At 42.5% G+C, this 14,427-nt stretch overlaps 1 protein-coding gene across 9 annotated transcripts in view; it reads right to left on the bottom strand.

The window, feature by feature from the left end:
- The window catches only part of PPP2R2B (protein phosphatase 2 regulatory subunit Bbeta), a 495,072-nt gene that overhangs the window by 282,400 nt on the left and 198,245 nt on the right, over window positions 1-14,427 (bottom strand). For 2 of the 9 annotated variants that reach the window (XM_054489455.2, XM_054489451.2), the window contains exon 2: window positions 7,008-7,201. The exons of 5 other annotated variants lie outside the window; for them this stretch is intronic. In XM_054489455.2, coding sequence (XP_054345430.1) covers window positions 7,008-7,077 — 70 coding nt within the window. In that variant the 5' untranslated portion in view covers window positions 7,078-7,201. Of the gene's footprint in view, window positions 1-7,007; window positions 7,202-7,596; window positions 7,761-14,427 lie in introns of those variants that run through there. 2 more of the 9 variants (XM_054489460.2, XM_054489457.2) reach the window with 2 other exon arrangements.

Consider the following 14,427-nt stretch of genomic DNA (forward strand, 5'->3'; position numbering starts at 1 on the left):
TTCCTGGGTTATTTCTGACAAAGTTCCTAGTGGACTTATAAAAATAATCTGTGCTTTCTGTGAGATAGTTATGTTGGGGCTGACTTTCAGCCTGATTCTAGAGTTCTATTGGAGAGTCAAAAGAAGAAAATTTGGTGGTAAAGATGACAAGTTGGGTGAAAGCAAAATCATCTTATTAATGGAAGATGAGGGGAACCAGCTGGAGAGCCACTCTGGCCAAAGTGGAGCCTCAGACATCTACATATTTATGTGCAAAAGAACATCTGCCATCCCACAGCTGCCTCTGTCATATTCCTCGTGCTGTGGCCCAGGCAACTATATGAGTTGTCATGAGCTGGGAAGAGTGGGTGCCTAGATGGCCCAGCGGGACCATCTCAGCTCAGTTTGGTAGCTGCATGCTTACTGTCCTACACTGGGGATGAGTGACATGGAGAAGGCTATTCAAAAAACTCCAGCTAGTTCTCACATCTTGATTGCTCAATTCCATAAACACTTTTTTCTGTTCTTATTATATAACAGAAGAAATCTACAGGAGTAAGTCAGCTAAGGATTCTGTTACTGGGTCGTAGAATTCAGCTCCCTCCCTGTGGGATAATGGGAAAGGCCCAGAGACATGCACTGCTGTGCTAGGAGAAGATGGATCAAGTAAATCCAGCAGCACCGAGTAGGCACCAATGGGATATATGTGGAGGGTGGACCACAACTTGCATTTCTCCAAAAGATCCTGAGCAGCACGGGTGGGCAAAGAACATGTGCCAAGAATCCACACAGTCATGGGCTCTAATCTGGTTATGCCACTTATAAGTGAGTATGTTTGTAATACATATGTATTTGTTATGCAAGTTCCTTTGGTTCTCTGTACCTTGAAATTTCTTATTTTAAAAATGGGGTTAATGCAACCATTCTCTCTGGGTTGTTGAAGGAGATTAAATGAGTAAACATAAGAAATACCTAGGAAAATGCCTGGAATAGACAGTACTCGTGATACCTTAGTTTCTTTCCCTCAGCTAAGTGTCTAAATTGGACCCTTATTTCTTCTTAAATGCAAATACCAAAGTCTAGGAATGTCAGTCTGCAGCTGTGCTCTTTTCATTGGTCATTACCAATATTTTGACAGGACTGGCCTAATATTATTCACCCCAGGATCATTGGTACAATTCTGACCAGCACTCATAAAGGGCTTGGGATTGCCCCTGGGGACCTGGATGCTAATAATGAATACTTGCTAGTGATTTTTAATGCATTCTGGTTATTATGTTTAGTAGCAGAACATTTCCCATCCCCAGAAAGGTCATTTACAATAGTGTAAGGCAGCTACTACTTCTCACCTCGCATTTCAGGTTTCTCTGAGAACAGCAGAGAGCTCAAACATTCATCCATATGCATTGGAAATAGCATTCTGATCTGGCATTTGCATACAAATACCAAAGCAACTTAAGGAACTATGAGGCAGCTCTCCATCATATGACACTACCCCCTTTTATTTTTTCAATGCCTTCCCAGCATCTTCATATCAAAAGCCATTTTCATGTACCTTCCCAGCTTTATTCATCATAAGTTCCCCGTTTTTTGAGCTTATGTGGAATGGGGGATGGAGGAGGAAACTTTACTTCCCCACTTTTACTCTCTGTGGCCCTAAAAAGCTAATGTATTTCACAAATCACTCAGATCTCAAATCTGGAGACGTTCTAAACTCAACTCATCCAAGACTGTACTCTTCTTATCCTACCACATTGCTGAGAAATGGCCATATATTATAGTATTACTTGAATAATATCAGTGTGTGGTTAGTTATGCTTACCAAGGCCCTATTCTATTGTGAGGTACTTTTTTGCTACAATTTCTTCATACCAAGCCAAGATCCGCTTCCTTGTACTTTCTCACTCATTGGTTCAAATTTTGCCCTGAAATGCTCTTATCCGAGGCAACTCATCTATTCATATAGTTTTAAGTACCTTTAATATGCTGGTGATGTTTAATCCCAAATTTATTATCTAGTCCAGGTCTTTCTCTTGAGCTTCAGACCCAGAAATCCAATCGTCTACTTGCAAGTCTCACTGTGAAACTAGATGTCTCACTGTCTTCTCAAACTAATCAGTTTTCAGTCTATTTCCACTGTCAGTGACGAGCCCCATTGTGCATCCATTTTCATGGCAAAATTATGGGAGTTGTCCTTGACATCACCTTCTCCATCTGCACCCAATCATAGTAAGTAAGTACAATGCATTCTTTCTCTATTATGTATCTTAAATCCATCTAATTCTCTCTATCTCTACTGATGCCACCATCCTGGAGCACACCATGATCTCCTAATTATCTCCCAACTTTCATTCTTTTTCATTACATACCTGGCTCTCTAACCCCATCCTACATAGCAGCCAGATTAAGCTTCTAGAAAAACAAATCTGATCATGTTTCCCTCTTCCTTAATGGCTTTCCATTCATCTTTGGATAGAGTCCAAACTCCTTGTGGTCAAAAAGGCTTGATATGATCTGGTACCTGAATACTTCTCCAGTCTTTTATTCCCCCAACATTTTATTATGAAAATTCATACAGACTGCAAAGTGGAAAAAAAATTACAGTGATTATCCATAGACCCACCACCTCAATTTAGTCATTATTCATTAACTTTTTTTTTTGAGATGGAGTCTCACTCTATCACCAGACTGGAGTGTGGTGGCACGGCCTTGGCTCACTGCAACCTCTGCCTCCCAAGTTCAAGTGATTTCCTGCCTCAGCCTCCTGAGTAGCTGGGATTACAGGCACACAACACCACGGCCCGCCAGTGACTAACATTTTATACTTGCTTTATCATATGTCTATCCATTTACCAATCCCTCTCTCTTAGCATTAATCTTTCTTGCTTTTAGTACATTTCAAAATGAACTGCAGACTCCGTTCTCATTTTTATCACTCTTCTCCCTATTCCTAGCCATAGTCATCTTTCCATTCCTTGACTCAGTTAGGCTATTTTATCTCTCTGGGCTTTTGTACCTATTGTCCCTTCTACCTAAAATGCTTTCAGGTCTTGTTAATTGCAAATTCATCCTTTAGTTCTCAGTTTCAGCTGTCTGAGGGGCTGTCCTTGAACTCCCGATCTAAATTAGATCCACCTTTCCACCTTATGACACCAAGGCATCTTGTGCCTTTCCTAAATATCACTTATCACAATTGGTAACTATATATTTATTTGCAAAATTATTTGTCTCATACTATCTCCTCTGCTAGATTGAAAGATCCATGAGGACAGAGACCATGTCTGTACTGGAACATCCCGTATCACCTCTGCAAAACGTCAGTATTTGTTGGAGGACTTAAAGGCAGAATGAATCAATAATTGAAAGGAGCTACTTGGAATAGTAAACTTGTTCTTCCTTTAATATGTATAAACAAGATAGTTTTTAAAAAAGGCTTCTGAGGGAAGGTGGAACCCACTTGTTGCCAGATATAACCAGGAAGTACATTAAGTAACAATAACAGCTATAATGAATTAAGGGTGGGCTTTGTATTAGGCATATCCCGAGTGCTTGAGTGCTTTCTCTGCATCAAATAATTTTTCTTCGGCATAGATTCTATTGTTATTCCCGCTTTCCAGCTAAGGAAACTGAGAACAGAGCAGTTATTTTAAAACACCCCATCTGTGTAGAATATTCGGTCTATCTGTGGCCCCATTTGAAAGTAGGAAGATTAATCTAGAAAACTCACAGACTGCTATAATGGAGATAGGGTTTTACTTGGCTGTAACAGAAGCCTAAAAATATAGCAGGAAACCCACATACAGAGAGATTTGAGAGATGAATCCCTGGTTAGGAAACCTGGGGTTCCATATCTTGAAAAAAAAAAAAATCAAACCATTGTGTTGACTTTACTTTTGTGGGAAATTTCAACCCCACCCAAGGCCCTTCCTCTATATAACCCCATACATACACTTCAAATTCTCCCTGCAAAGGATTTTATGCCTGATGGAAACACAGCTTATACACCGAGATAAAACCATTGCAATCTTTCCCAGAATAAGAGCTGATGGTTAAAGGAAAATTAAGCAGTGCAGAATTTCCTAGTGGGAGAACCTGGCCTTCAGACACTGGCTTGAGTTTGAAGACAAGGTTTTCCATTGAATGTGTGACTTTTGGCAAATTAGTAACATCTCCAGACCTCAGTTGCATCAGTTCCCTTCTTTGAAAATGGAAATGGCAACATCCATTTAACAGGGTTTAGATATATTGAAATGCTATACATAAAGAGCTCAGCACAGTGCTTGGAACATAGAAGATGCTCAAAGATGTTAACTTTAAAAGAGGAGGAAAGGTAGGGGAGGGTGGTAATTTTCACGCTCAGAATTAAAAAAAAGTCCTAGGAAATTTATTTATTAAATGCATACCATGCATTCTTTTGAGAAAGAGAGAGAAAGAGACTGAGAGAGCAGAGCTTGGGTGAAAGTGTCTTTTAGCATTTGCATTGCTCTTAGCTGGATGAACTTGCCTGCAGCCACCACTTAAATGCAAATTGAGTTTAGAGTCCTTCACACTAACTACACAGCAAAAACCTTTCAGCTTTAAATAGAACACTGCAATGTGGAATGATCTGAGCAAACAGAAGAAAAATTCAGAAATACATGCGAAGGAGATATTTTTGAAGAAAAAAAAGAACAATCTGACATAACTGAGCAGGTAGGAGGAAAATGTAGAAATGTTAAAGGAAACAGAAAAGCAAGATCTATGGAAGGACTAGAAGATAATTCCTCACCCAGTAAGAGGCTATAAGTTAATAAGGGGGAAGAGAACTTGTGGGGCAAGTCCCCAGTGAGGAGAATTTTTAAAAAGAGTCTTTTGATCTGGTGCTCTTTCAAGGTATACTAACACTTCTTAAGGTATTCATTGGAAGAACAGGGACTCTTCCCGCTCTGGCAACAAAATTGCATGAATCTTCCCTGAAATGAATAGGTCAAAACTATAGGGAACTTCTTGCTCTATCCAACTTCTGGTATTTACATCGTTTAAGTTCTATTTTCCTTTTCTTTCCATACCTTCTCTAAGATCAGATTTTAAAACCTGGAAGCTTCTGTGAAATAAAGGTTTGTTAGTTTTGAGTGTGATTAGTATGTGTGTGTGTTTGAGAAAGAGAAAGAAATCTGAGAGGTTGATTCTCACATGCCAGAAATCTCATTGCTATAAACTCATATCTATTTTTGACTATATGAACCTAGATATTCTATCCAGAATCAGAGTTTTCAAAAAAGGAATAAAAATAAGAACAAAGGTAATATCCAGGGCCCTGAAAACAATAAAGAATGCCATTTTTAACTGATTTCTTCACTTCACAATTGACACTCCTGTACACATAGCTCCATTCTGGGCATTTTCTCAGCTTGCTAAGTTTCTCTTGCCTGCATAATGTAATATACAAGAAAACATGAAGGTAGCTCTCTTTCTTTGTGGTTACAAACAGAAAGAAATGTTCCCCCAAAAGCCAACAGACCCAAGGCCAACTTCTCTCTTGGATGACATGCTTAGATACAGAGTTAGTCATATGCTACCAGGTCACTGAGTCAGTGACAAAGCACTAAGATTGAGAGAGAACATCTTACAATCAGGTTGCCATCATGCACAGAAAAAGAATCGGTAAGTATGGTGCTCTGTATAGGGGAGGGATGGGCTGCACATCTTAAAAGCCATCTCTAAGCTCCTGGAGACCAGAGCTTACAACTCTGCTTTATCTGTCTAGCACCATGGGCACACTGGGCTTGATGCTCTCCAAAAATGATGACAAATGGAGAATATACTTTCAATAGCACTGGACATTGCTTCTATCTAGAACTTCCAGGGATGTTTATAGAAGATGCCACCTTTACCCCCAGATGTGTGTGTGTCTTTTTATTTCTTTCAGAGCTTGAACTCTTTTACTCCCCCATCACATTTCTCTAGTAGCCTTTGATTTGATTAAATATTACAGAAATGTTAGCATCCAAGAATAATAATTTTAAATTAATACGCCTTGCAACATTGTCCTAAAGCACTTCCACATACATTTTCTCGAATGGATATTACAATGTGATAATGCAACACTTTGTACGAGTGGCTAAGGATAAAAGGCCTACAGGTAGAAAATGAAAGCAAAAATGCAAAAGTTTTGGCATTGGGGGAAAAAAATGCCTCTACTCTCTATTCACACACAAAAGGCAGAATGAGATTCCACCTGCTGACTTTCCCTTCCTGTCCGCACAGCACTAGTGCTTATGTCAGAACAAGCTGGGAGAGAGGGAGAGACGACAATTTCACCTCTTGGCAAAGCTCAGCTTGCTGAACCCTTTTGCTTTCTGCTGGCTGTTGATTCAGCAGAAACTACTGCTGCAGAATTCATAATGGTGATTTTTAAAGGCCCCACCGATCGCGTTGCTCACCCCACGTGTCAGCCTCATTCGCTGGCCGCCAGAGCACTATTTCCCCAGCCACCTTTTTATTTTTACTAATGCACTTCCAAAAGGAAAGAGGTTCGCCCGTCTGCAAAGGGCCTTTTGGGGTTTTGATTGTCTGAGCAGGTAACCTGGCCGGCCGGGGAGATGAATGGGCAGGAAATGAAACCTTGCCCTCCCTGCAGCCACTGAGAGACATAACATCGTTTCGCTCAGGGAGGGGGGACCAAGGTCCTACTGGGCCCCTCCCTTCTTATCTCCCCCTAAGACCCCTGCAAACATCTCGGGGGAGGGGTCATCTGCCTTCCTGGGGTCATCTTTCTGGGCGAGAGCCCCACCCTGAAAAGCCTAATCCCTGAGGGCCATTTTAACTCCCGTGGGCGCCGGGTCCACCTGCTGCTGAACGCCGGGCTCGCCTCGCGGAGCCCGGATGGATGCGAGGTGCACTGGCGGCTGCCGGGGCCAGCCGAGCCCCCGCCCCAGCCCTAGGGCCCGGAGGAGTCTCCGCCACTACGCGCCCAGCTGCCCAGGAAGCACAGTGATCCGCAACTTGCGCCCGGCCCCAACGGCGGAATGCGGCGGGGCTGGCGTTACCTTCGGTCGCATAGCTGTGGTCGCGCAGGAAACTGTTGTTGATTTTGCGGGTATCAATGTCCTCCTCCATTGACAGCAGGCTTACTTGCGTGGGAACCAGAAGCCGGCAGACAAGTATCCATGATCCCTCCCCGCAGCCAGTCTCACAGGAGAGGGGGGCAGGGGAGCCAGTGGGACTGCACCATGGTCCGAGCCTGAGGAGGAGACGGGGAGGCGGAGAGAAAAAAAATAAAAACCCGGCAATGGAGCTGTCACCTCCTCCACTCGGGTTCTGCGAGGCTGCGGCGGCTCCTCCCGCGCGGTGCGCTCACTCCAGCTCCAGTTCCCAGCGAGGATGCTGCGCCTGCCTCCGCTGCCTCCGGGTGCCAAGATGCGCCGTGCCCCGAGGGGTCTGGTCCCGCCCGCCCGCCCCGGAGGCGCTCACAAGCGGGTCTGGGGAGATGCCCAACAGGTTCCCCTCGTTGGCAGCCGCTCCAAAATGCAAAAAAGATCCCTCCTCCCCCTGGGAGAGCGGGCAGCCGTGACAAAATGGTGCCTTTCTGGACCGGAGCTGCAGTGGCGAGATGGCAGGGACAGGATTCAGGCTTGCCTGGCCGGAATGAGGGTGCTGGTCCCACGGGAGGGCGGCTCCGGTAGGCGGGGGTAGGGAAGCTGGCGCGGAGCTGGGCAGGGCGCTGCGGCCGGCGCCAGCGCACTCAACCTCACACCCACACGCGCGCACTCGCAGCTGCTGCTGCTGCTGCTGCTGCTGCTGCTGCTGCAGGAGGCTGGAGGCGGCTGGTGCATTAAAGGCAAGGCTCCTCCCAACCGCGTCAGCAGCCCCAGGACTCTTTCCCAGCAGCGGTGGTGGCCGAGGCAGAGGCTGCGGCTGCTCTTTGCTGCAGTGGAGCGCATGCAGCCGCGAATCGGCACCTGGGCAGCAAGCGACTAGCTTGCAGGTTCAGGTGGAACGCATAGACGCGCTCTTCCAACCTCCTCCCCCCTCTCGCGCCACTCAGCTAAGGGCCGCGTCTACGCTAGCACCCAGAGCCTCTAGCTCACTGCCTTTCTCCGGACACCTGAACTTGAGGACAGCAAAGATAAGTAGGTTCATTTGGATAGTCAGGAAGTCTACATCCAGGTCCCTTTTCCTCACCCTTATATGATGCATGTGGTCCCTTGGTGAATTTAAAGGGCGAGGTTTGGAGCTCGAAGCTTCAGAAAAAGGAGAAAGTAGGAAGTGCCGCTCAGAGCCTATCTTAAGCCCTCTACTAGGAATAGGAGGGAGAGCAGGGGCCAGAACTTTGCAACTGGTTCCCCCATTCCTAAGAGTCAAAATACCTTCTAACTGTAGGAGGCTGGTGTTCAATAAAGCATCTGTGTCTACACAGGTGGAGGAAAGCACCAGACTAGTAAACAGGGTCAGTCTGAAAAAGTCCACTCTCCCTTGCCCTTTGCACTTCGTTTTGGACAAATTATTGCAGCCCCTCCGTTAGGTTTTGCTTGTGCAGGAACACCTTCTATTTGCTCTCAGCATGGAAGGCACACTGAAGCACAGGAACATAAGCATAAGAGCCCTGTGCCCACAGAGAGCCACTGCTACCTTGGGAGAATTTCAGGAGTCCAGTTAATACAGAAAAGAGACCTGTCTTCCTACTTCAACTAGGAAGAAAATATAGAATTCCCTCCCCACCCATGTTTTCCCAAATTTCAAACTCTGCTTTTGAAAGAAAATGAGATTATTATTGTTATGAAACAACCAAAAACATTTAATGAAGCAACCCAAATCACTAGAAAGCCAATTTGGAAAAGACATCAACCCCAATCACTAGAAAGCCAATTGGAAACGACATTTCCTAGGCTCCACCTTGTAGAAGGTATTCATTTCAATGGGTATCACTGTAGGGAGAGACATCAGCAAATGTTTTTCTCAGTTAAGCTCCACAAATTTAGCTAGATGGGCCCAGAGGGACCTATGAGTTAATTATATACATACGATGCTTCGGTTAACACAATTTAGAAAGTATTTGAAGTTCAAAAAAATGGAAAAACAAGTCCTTAACTGAGGTTGGGAATTGTCATTAGATTTCCATGCAGTATGGGTACTTCTGGTAGACAGAAAAGGATATCGTCCTCATCTCCAGAAATTGACTGCATATCCCTGGGAGAAAAGAGCAGAAATGTTCCTTGACATAGTTATGTGTGTGTGTGTGTGTGTGTGTGTGTGTGTGTGGTGGGGGGAGTTCAGTTCAACTTTCAGTAGATTCTATTTTATTTTCATCTGGTGCTTAAGGCTTATACACTTGTTTGTTCAAAATACACATTTAAAATTTTAGTAACAGGTGAAGACGGGTACAAGTTGATTTAATCCACTTCAGTACCAGTTGTTGTGGCTGGTTCTTCCATGGGATGAGCTGTATCTATCACCAAAGTTCCAACATTCAGTCCTTTTGTAGTTACACATTGCAGCTTCTCTTGGATATTGGCACAATTTGGAGTAGGAGCAGAGTGGGGAAAAGCTAAGTTCATCTCTTAGTGAATCAAAATGATGAGAAGACATTGTGCCTTTGGTTGGAATGATCTTAAATTGTTTCAGGAGGCCTTGGAATAGTATTTGGGAAAATTTCCCCTGTATCTTTCTGAATCATGGGCTAGATTGGGACAGAGCTGTGTGATGAATCAGATAGGCCCAGGCTCATTGGCCAGGCTGTGCTTGAGAAATTTTCCACTGTAACCAATGGGGAGAATGTCCCTTCCCTTCTACAGATCGAGTCTCTGGGTTTATTTATTTTTCTTTTCACATATCCTGCAAACTTTCTCCTGCATTTATTCAACAGTCCAGGCACTTTTCCTAAGACACATGTTCTGAGAAGGCAGATTGGATAGGTCTCCATTGTTTAAGTAGATTTCAAGGTTTCCATTTGGCCAACTACTCTTTTCTAATATGAGAGAACTAGCTCATCCACCCAAAACCAAGGGGAAAAAAAGCTGTTGGCTCTGTGCCATAACACAATGACCTGTGGTGGAGGTAAGGGAGTGAAAAGAGCCCTGTGCACCACTGTGGAGCCGGGGGGGTGGGGGAGAGAGTGGGGGAGATGGGAGTAGGCTGCAGAGATCAGTCTTCAAAAGACTCACTGGCCACTTCTCTATTCCTCTAAAATGTCAAGATCTTTCCAAAAGTGGTGGGCATTTCTGCATGCTATGTTCTTTGACACTTCCTCACGTCTTGGCATTCAGCCTCTCAACTGTCCCTGCTTTGTTGAGGCATTCCCTGACCACACCATAGTCCTGACTTCCAGTGTTTTCTGCCTCCACATTTTTTTTTTGTCTTTTTCATGTCCCACAGCATTTTATAATATTTGTTTACTTATTATTGTTGGCCATTTTCTCTAGATCTTTTACTTTTATTTTCTTTATTTTATTTTATTTTATTTATTTTATTTTTTTGAGCCAGAGTCTCACTCTGTCGCCCAGGCTGGATTGCAGTGACACGATCACGGCTCACTGCAACCTCTGCCTCCTGGGTTCAAGTGAGTCTTGTGCCTCAGACTCCTGAGTAGCTGGGACTAAGACATGGACCACCACACCCAGCTAATTTTTGTATTTTTCAGCAGAGATGGGGTTTCATCATGTTGGCCAGGTTGGTCTCAAACTCCTGACCTCAGTGATCTACCTGACTCGGCCTTCCAAAGTGCTGGGATTACTGGAGTGAGCCACCATGCCTGGCCTCACTAGATCTTTTCTGTTGACTAACTGGCACTTAGTAGATGCTTAATTATATTTGTTGGAGACAAACATTTCTTAAACAAATGAATAAATTGCTGAATATCTTACTTTAATATTTAGGTTTCATACCTCCCCCCTTCTTAAAATTCATATTAAAATAATCTGTTGTGAGCTGGAAATTTTCTAGCTCATAAGCTGTATTCCTATTGAAATAATTGGTTCAATTTATTCCTGTATGCATATATACGATCAAAATTTACCAAGCACTTATGTAAAGAATTATTCTGGCCAGGCGCGGTGGCTCACACCTGTAATCCCAGCACTTTGGGAGGCCGAGTCAGGCAGATTATGAGGTCAGGAGATCGAGGCCATCCTGGCTAACATGGTGAAACCTGTCTCTACTAAAAATACAAAAAATTAGCCAGGCATGGTGGCACACGCCTGTAGTCCCAGCTACTCGGGAGGCTGAGGCAGGAGAATCGCTTGAACCCGGGAGGCAGAGGTTGCATCGCACCACTGCACTCCAGCCTGGGAGACAGAGCAAGACTCCTTCTCAAGAAAAAAAAAAAAAAGAATTGCTCTAGGTGCCAAGGATATAGATTTATATAAAACAGAATTTCTTTCTTCATAGAACTTAAATTCTATCATCTAATTTTAATAACATGAACTTTCTTAGAAATACAGCAAATGCATTCTATATCGACAGACTATAGTGCAATGTTAAGTGCCAAGGCTCTGATATCATTTTCTGTCACTTATTTTTGTGTCCTCAAGCAAGTTACAAGATCTCCCTAAACCATCATTTTCTTATCTATAAATTAGGAAAATGAATAGTATTTGTTTCATAGAGTTATTACAAGGATTAAATGAGATAATATGTGGAAAAAATACATTGCTATTACTTTGAGTATTTACTTTCGTCATCATCACCATCATCAATGTTCAGCAAGTGTGCAAGTACTTAACTATGTCAGACACTGGGATAGGATTATAGATTCAGCAACGCCAGTGTATAAGATGTAGTCAGTCTCTGATGTCATGGAACTTAGTGTCTAATTTACAGTCTATGTAAAAGGGGCCATAGTCTTCAAAGGGGGCAGCAGAGGGAACTCTGAAAGACTGACCTATTTCAGGCTTGTGCTTTACATAGAAAAGGCCAATTACAAATACACAGCCTTCTTAAGTTACCCAGCTCAGTATTGACAGCATATAGACACATTCTTTTTTTTAACCACCCTTGTCATGGTCTCCTCCCCCAACACTCACATACCCACTCCTCCTTCCTTAGGCTAATGCTTCCTACACAGGAACCTTTTGGGTCACCCTGTCCAATTAGCACATTAAATATCTACAATTTTACTGAAACCTTTGACCTAAGCCAGTCTGGAGAGTCTTAATAGAGGCTTTAGGTGTCAGACAGTCCTGGTTTGTGTCCCAGCTCAGGCATTTATAAATTTCATGACCTTTGGTAAGTAATTTAACATCTCTGAACCTCTATATTTGCAAAATGGAAGAAAACAATAGTTGCTACTTCACAGGGTTGTTGGGTGGCTTCAGAGGTAAGGAAAGTGCTTAGTCCAGGTTTGGCTCAGAGCCAGGCTTCACTAAAATGACCCTTCTTCCTCCTGCGGTACTTCATGAGATCTCCCACTTGCAGAGAATTGAAGAGATGCACTCCAAGTCAATTGTTCATGTGAACAGAAGTGACCTAGAAACCTCAGTTTTACTGCCTATCAATCTGTCTTAATGAACAACTAGAAACTAGATACATGAAATTTTATCATCTTGCAAAAAGCCCTTTATAAACCATGAAGTCTCGTGCAAATGAAAGGAATCAGGATTATCTTCTCTTGGACTTTCTCATTATGTATGTGCCGACCTAGTCACATTTCTCTATTGTGGAATCATATGGAATTTCTCTCTATGATCACTAAGCACCAATTGCACAACTTTCTCTCTAAGGTGGTTTATGTGCTGATCGTCCAGAGAATGACCTCTTGAATTTCTAGCAAGTTTGCAATTCCTGTTTGTTCATGCTACAACATGTAATGCCATATAAGTGATCCTTTAACGTGGCATTTAACCTGGGAAAAGAAAACAAAACCTCTTGCCCTCAAAGTGTTGTATTAATTCTAGACTCTGGACTCTTAATGGATTTTACCATGTAAATGTTTCTGCAACTGAAATTCAAGTACAGAAACTTATGAAAATACACAGTGGTACACTGAAGCTGGTAGGTACTGGCTATTCAGAGCTGATTTTGCTGATCACGTACATGTCTTTCTAGTTCTGTTTTGAGTGACATCATGTTAGTAGCTTAACATCAGAAATCTGCCATGGTAGGATATTTATATCACAGAAAATTTTAAAAAAACTATGAAAATTCAGGGTTTTTTTTTTTTTTTTGAGAGCCAGTTGTTAAACATTTACCAGTCTGCCAGTAGAAACACATTACTTGCTGATGTATCGTTCCCTTCATCTCTGTTATCGGTGCAAAGTCCCCTCCAATTTCTGTACAATAAATCCCCCAAGTTATGTCAGTTCCAGAGCATTCCACCATTCAACCAAACTTCTGCCATAATGTTAAATAACTCTTAAAATCCTACCTTTCCCTGAAGGTTTCCCATATCCATCAGAGGAAATTTGATGCCCTTGTCTGATCCTTTCCAGGCTGGTTATGAAAATGCCATGATAGACTTGTGAGTGATTGCTTTTATAGGGCTTCTAGACCTAACAATGTAGGAATGTTCAGTCATGCCCACTCTCAAGGAATCATTCCTTTTGACTATTCAGGTTCTATTGTGACCTTACTCTTGCCCTTGATTTGCTTCAATACTAAACAAAAATATCTACTGTGCATGATTTCATTGACAGCTGTTTTACTTGTCTAGTTAGGATATTGATGCAAAGGGAGAAAAGTTACAAAACTCAAGAGTCTAAATCTGAGAGCATGAGATAAAACATCTTCTTGTACCTCTTATCATTCATTGGTTTTAGAGTTAAATTCAGGCTGTCCTGTGCAAGAAAGTTTTAGTTTACAGTATATTTGTTAGATATAAGGTGAGAATTTCCAAAACCAGTTTAGCAACACTCCAGGGATATACTTAGTACCTGATTACATTGCTCAAAGTAAAATTTTAGTATAATTTAAACAAGAATAAGTGTTTGGAAATGTCTTTCAAACCTTTAAAAAATATACCAAGAAATAACACTTTACAGAATTTATTCTAAGAAAATAACCATGGATGTGGGCAAAAATTTAGCCATAAAATTATTTCTAAAGAACATTGCTTATAATCATGAAAAACTGGAAACAACCCAAATGCCCAACAAAATAATTTGTTAGGCAAATTATAATGAGTTCATATGATGGAAAATTATTGATTCATTTATATAGTAATAATAGCTTACACTGAGCATTTATTATATACTAGGCACTGTGGAAAGGGTTTTACTTGCATTGTCTCATTTTGTTCTAACAACAGCCTCTATACAGTATCATCTCCATTTTACTGAGGCTAATAGAGGTAAATAATATAACCAAAGTCGGATAGATGAGAGCCTGGCTCCAACCCATGATCTGTCTCTACAGCCCATGCTCTTAACCACTGTGATTTGAGCTATTGTGAGTGTGTGTGTCTGTGTGTGTGTCTGTGTGTGTGTGTGTGTGTCTATTGCAGTGGGTTTAGGTCACAACAGAATCACCTGGAGGTCT

Source organism: Pongo pygmaeus, chromosome 4, assembly GCF_028885625.2.
Source record: "Pongo pygmaeus isolate AG05252 chromosome 4, NHGRI_mPonPyg2-v2.0_pri, whole genome shotgun sequence".
NCBI lineage: Eukaryota > Metazoa > Chordata > Mammalia > Primates > Hominidae > Pongo > Pongo pygmaeus.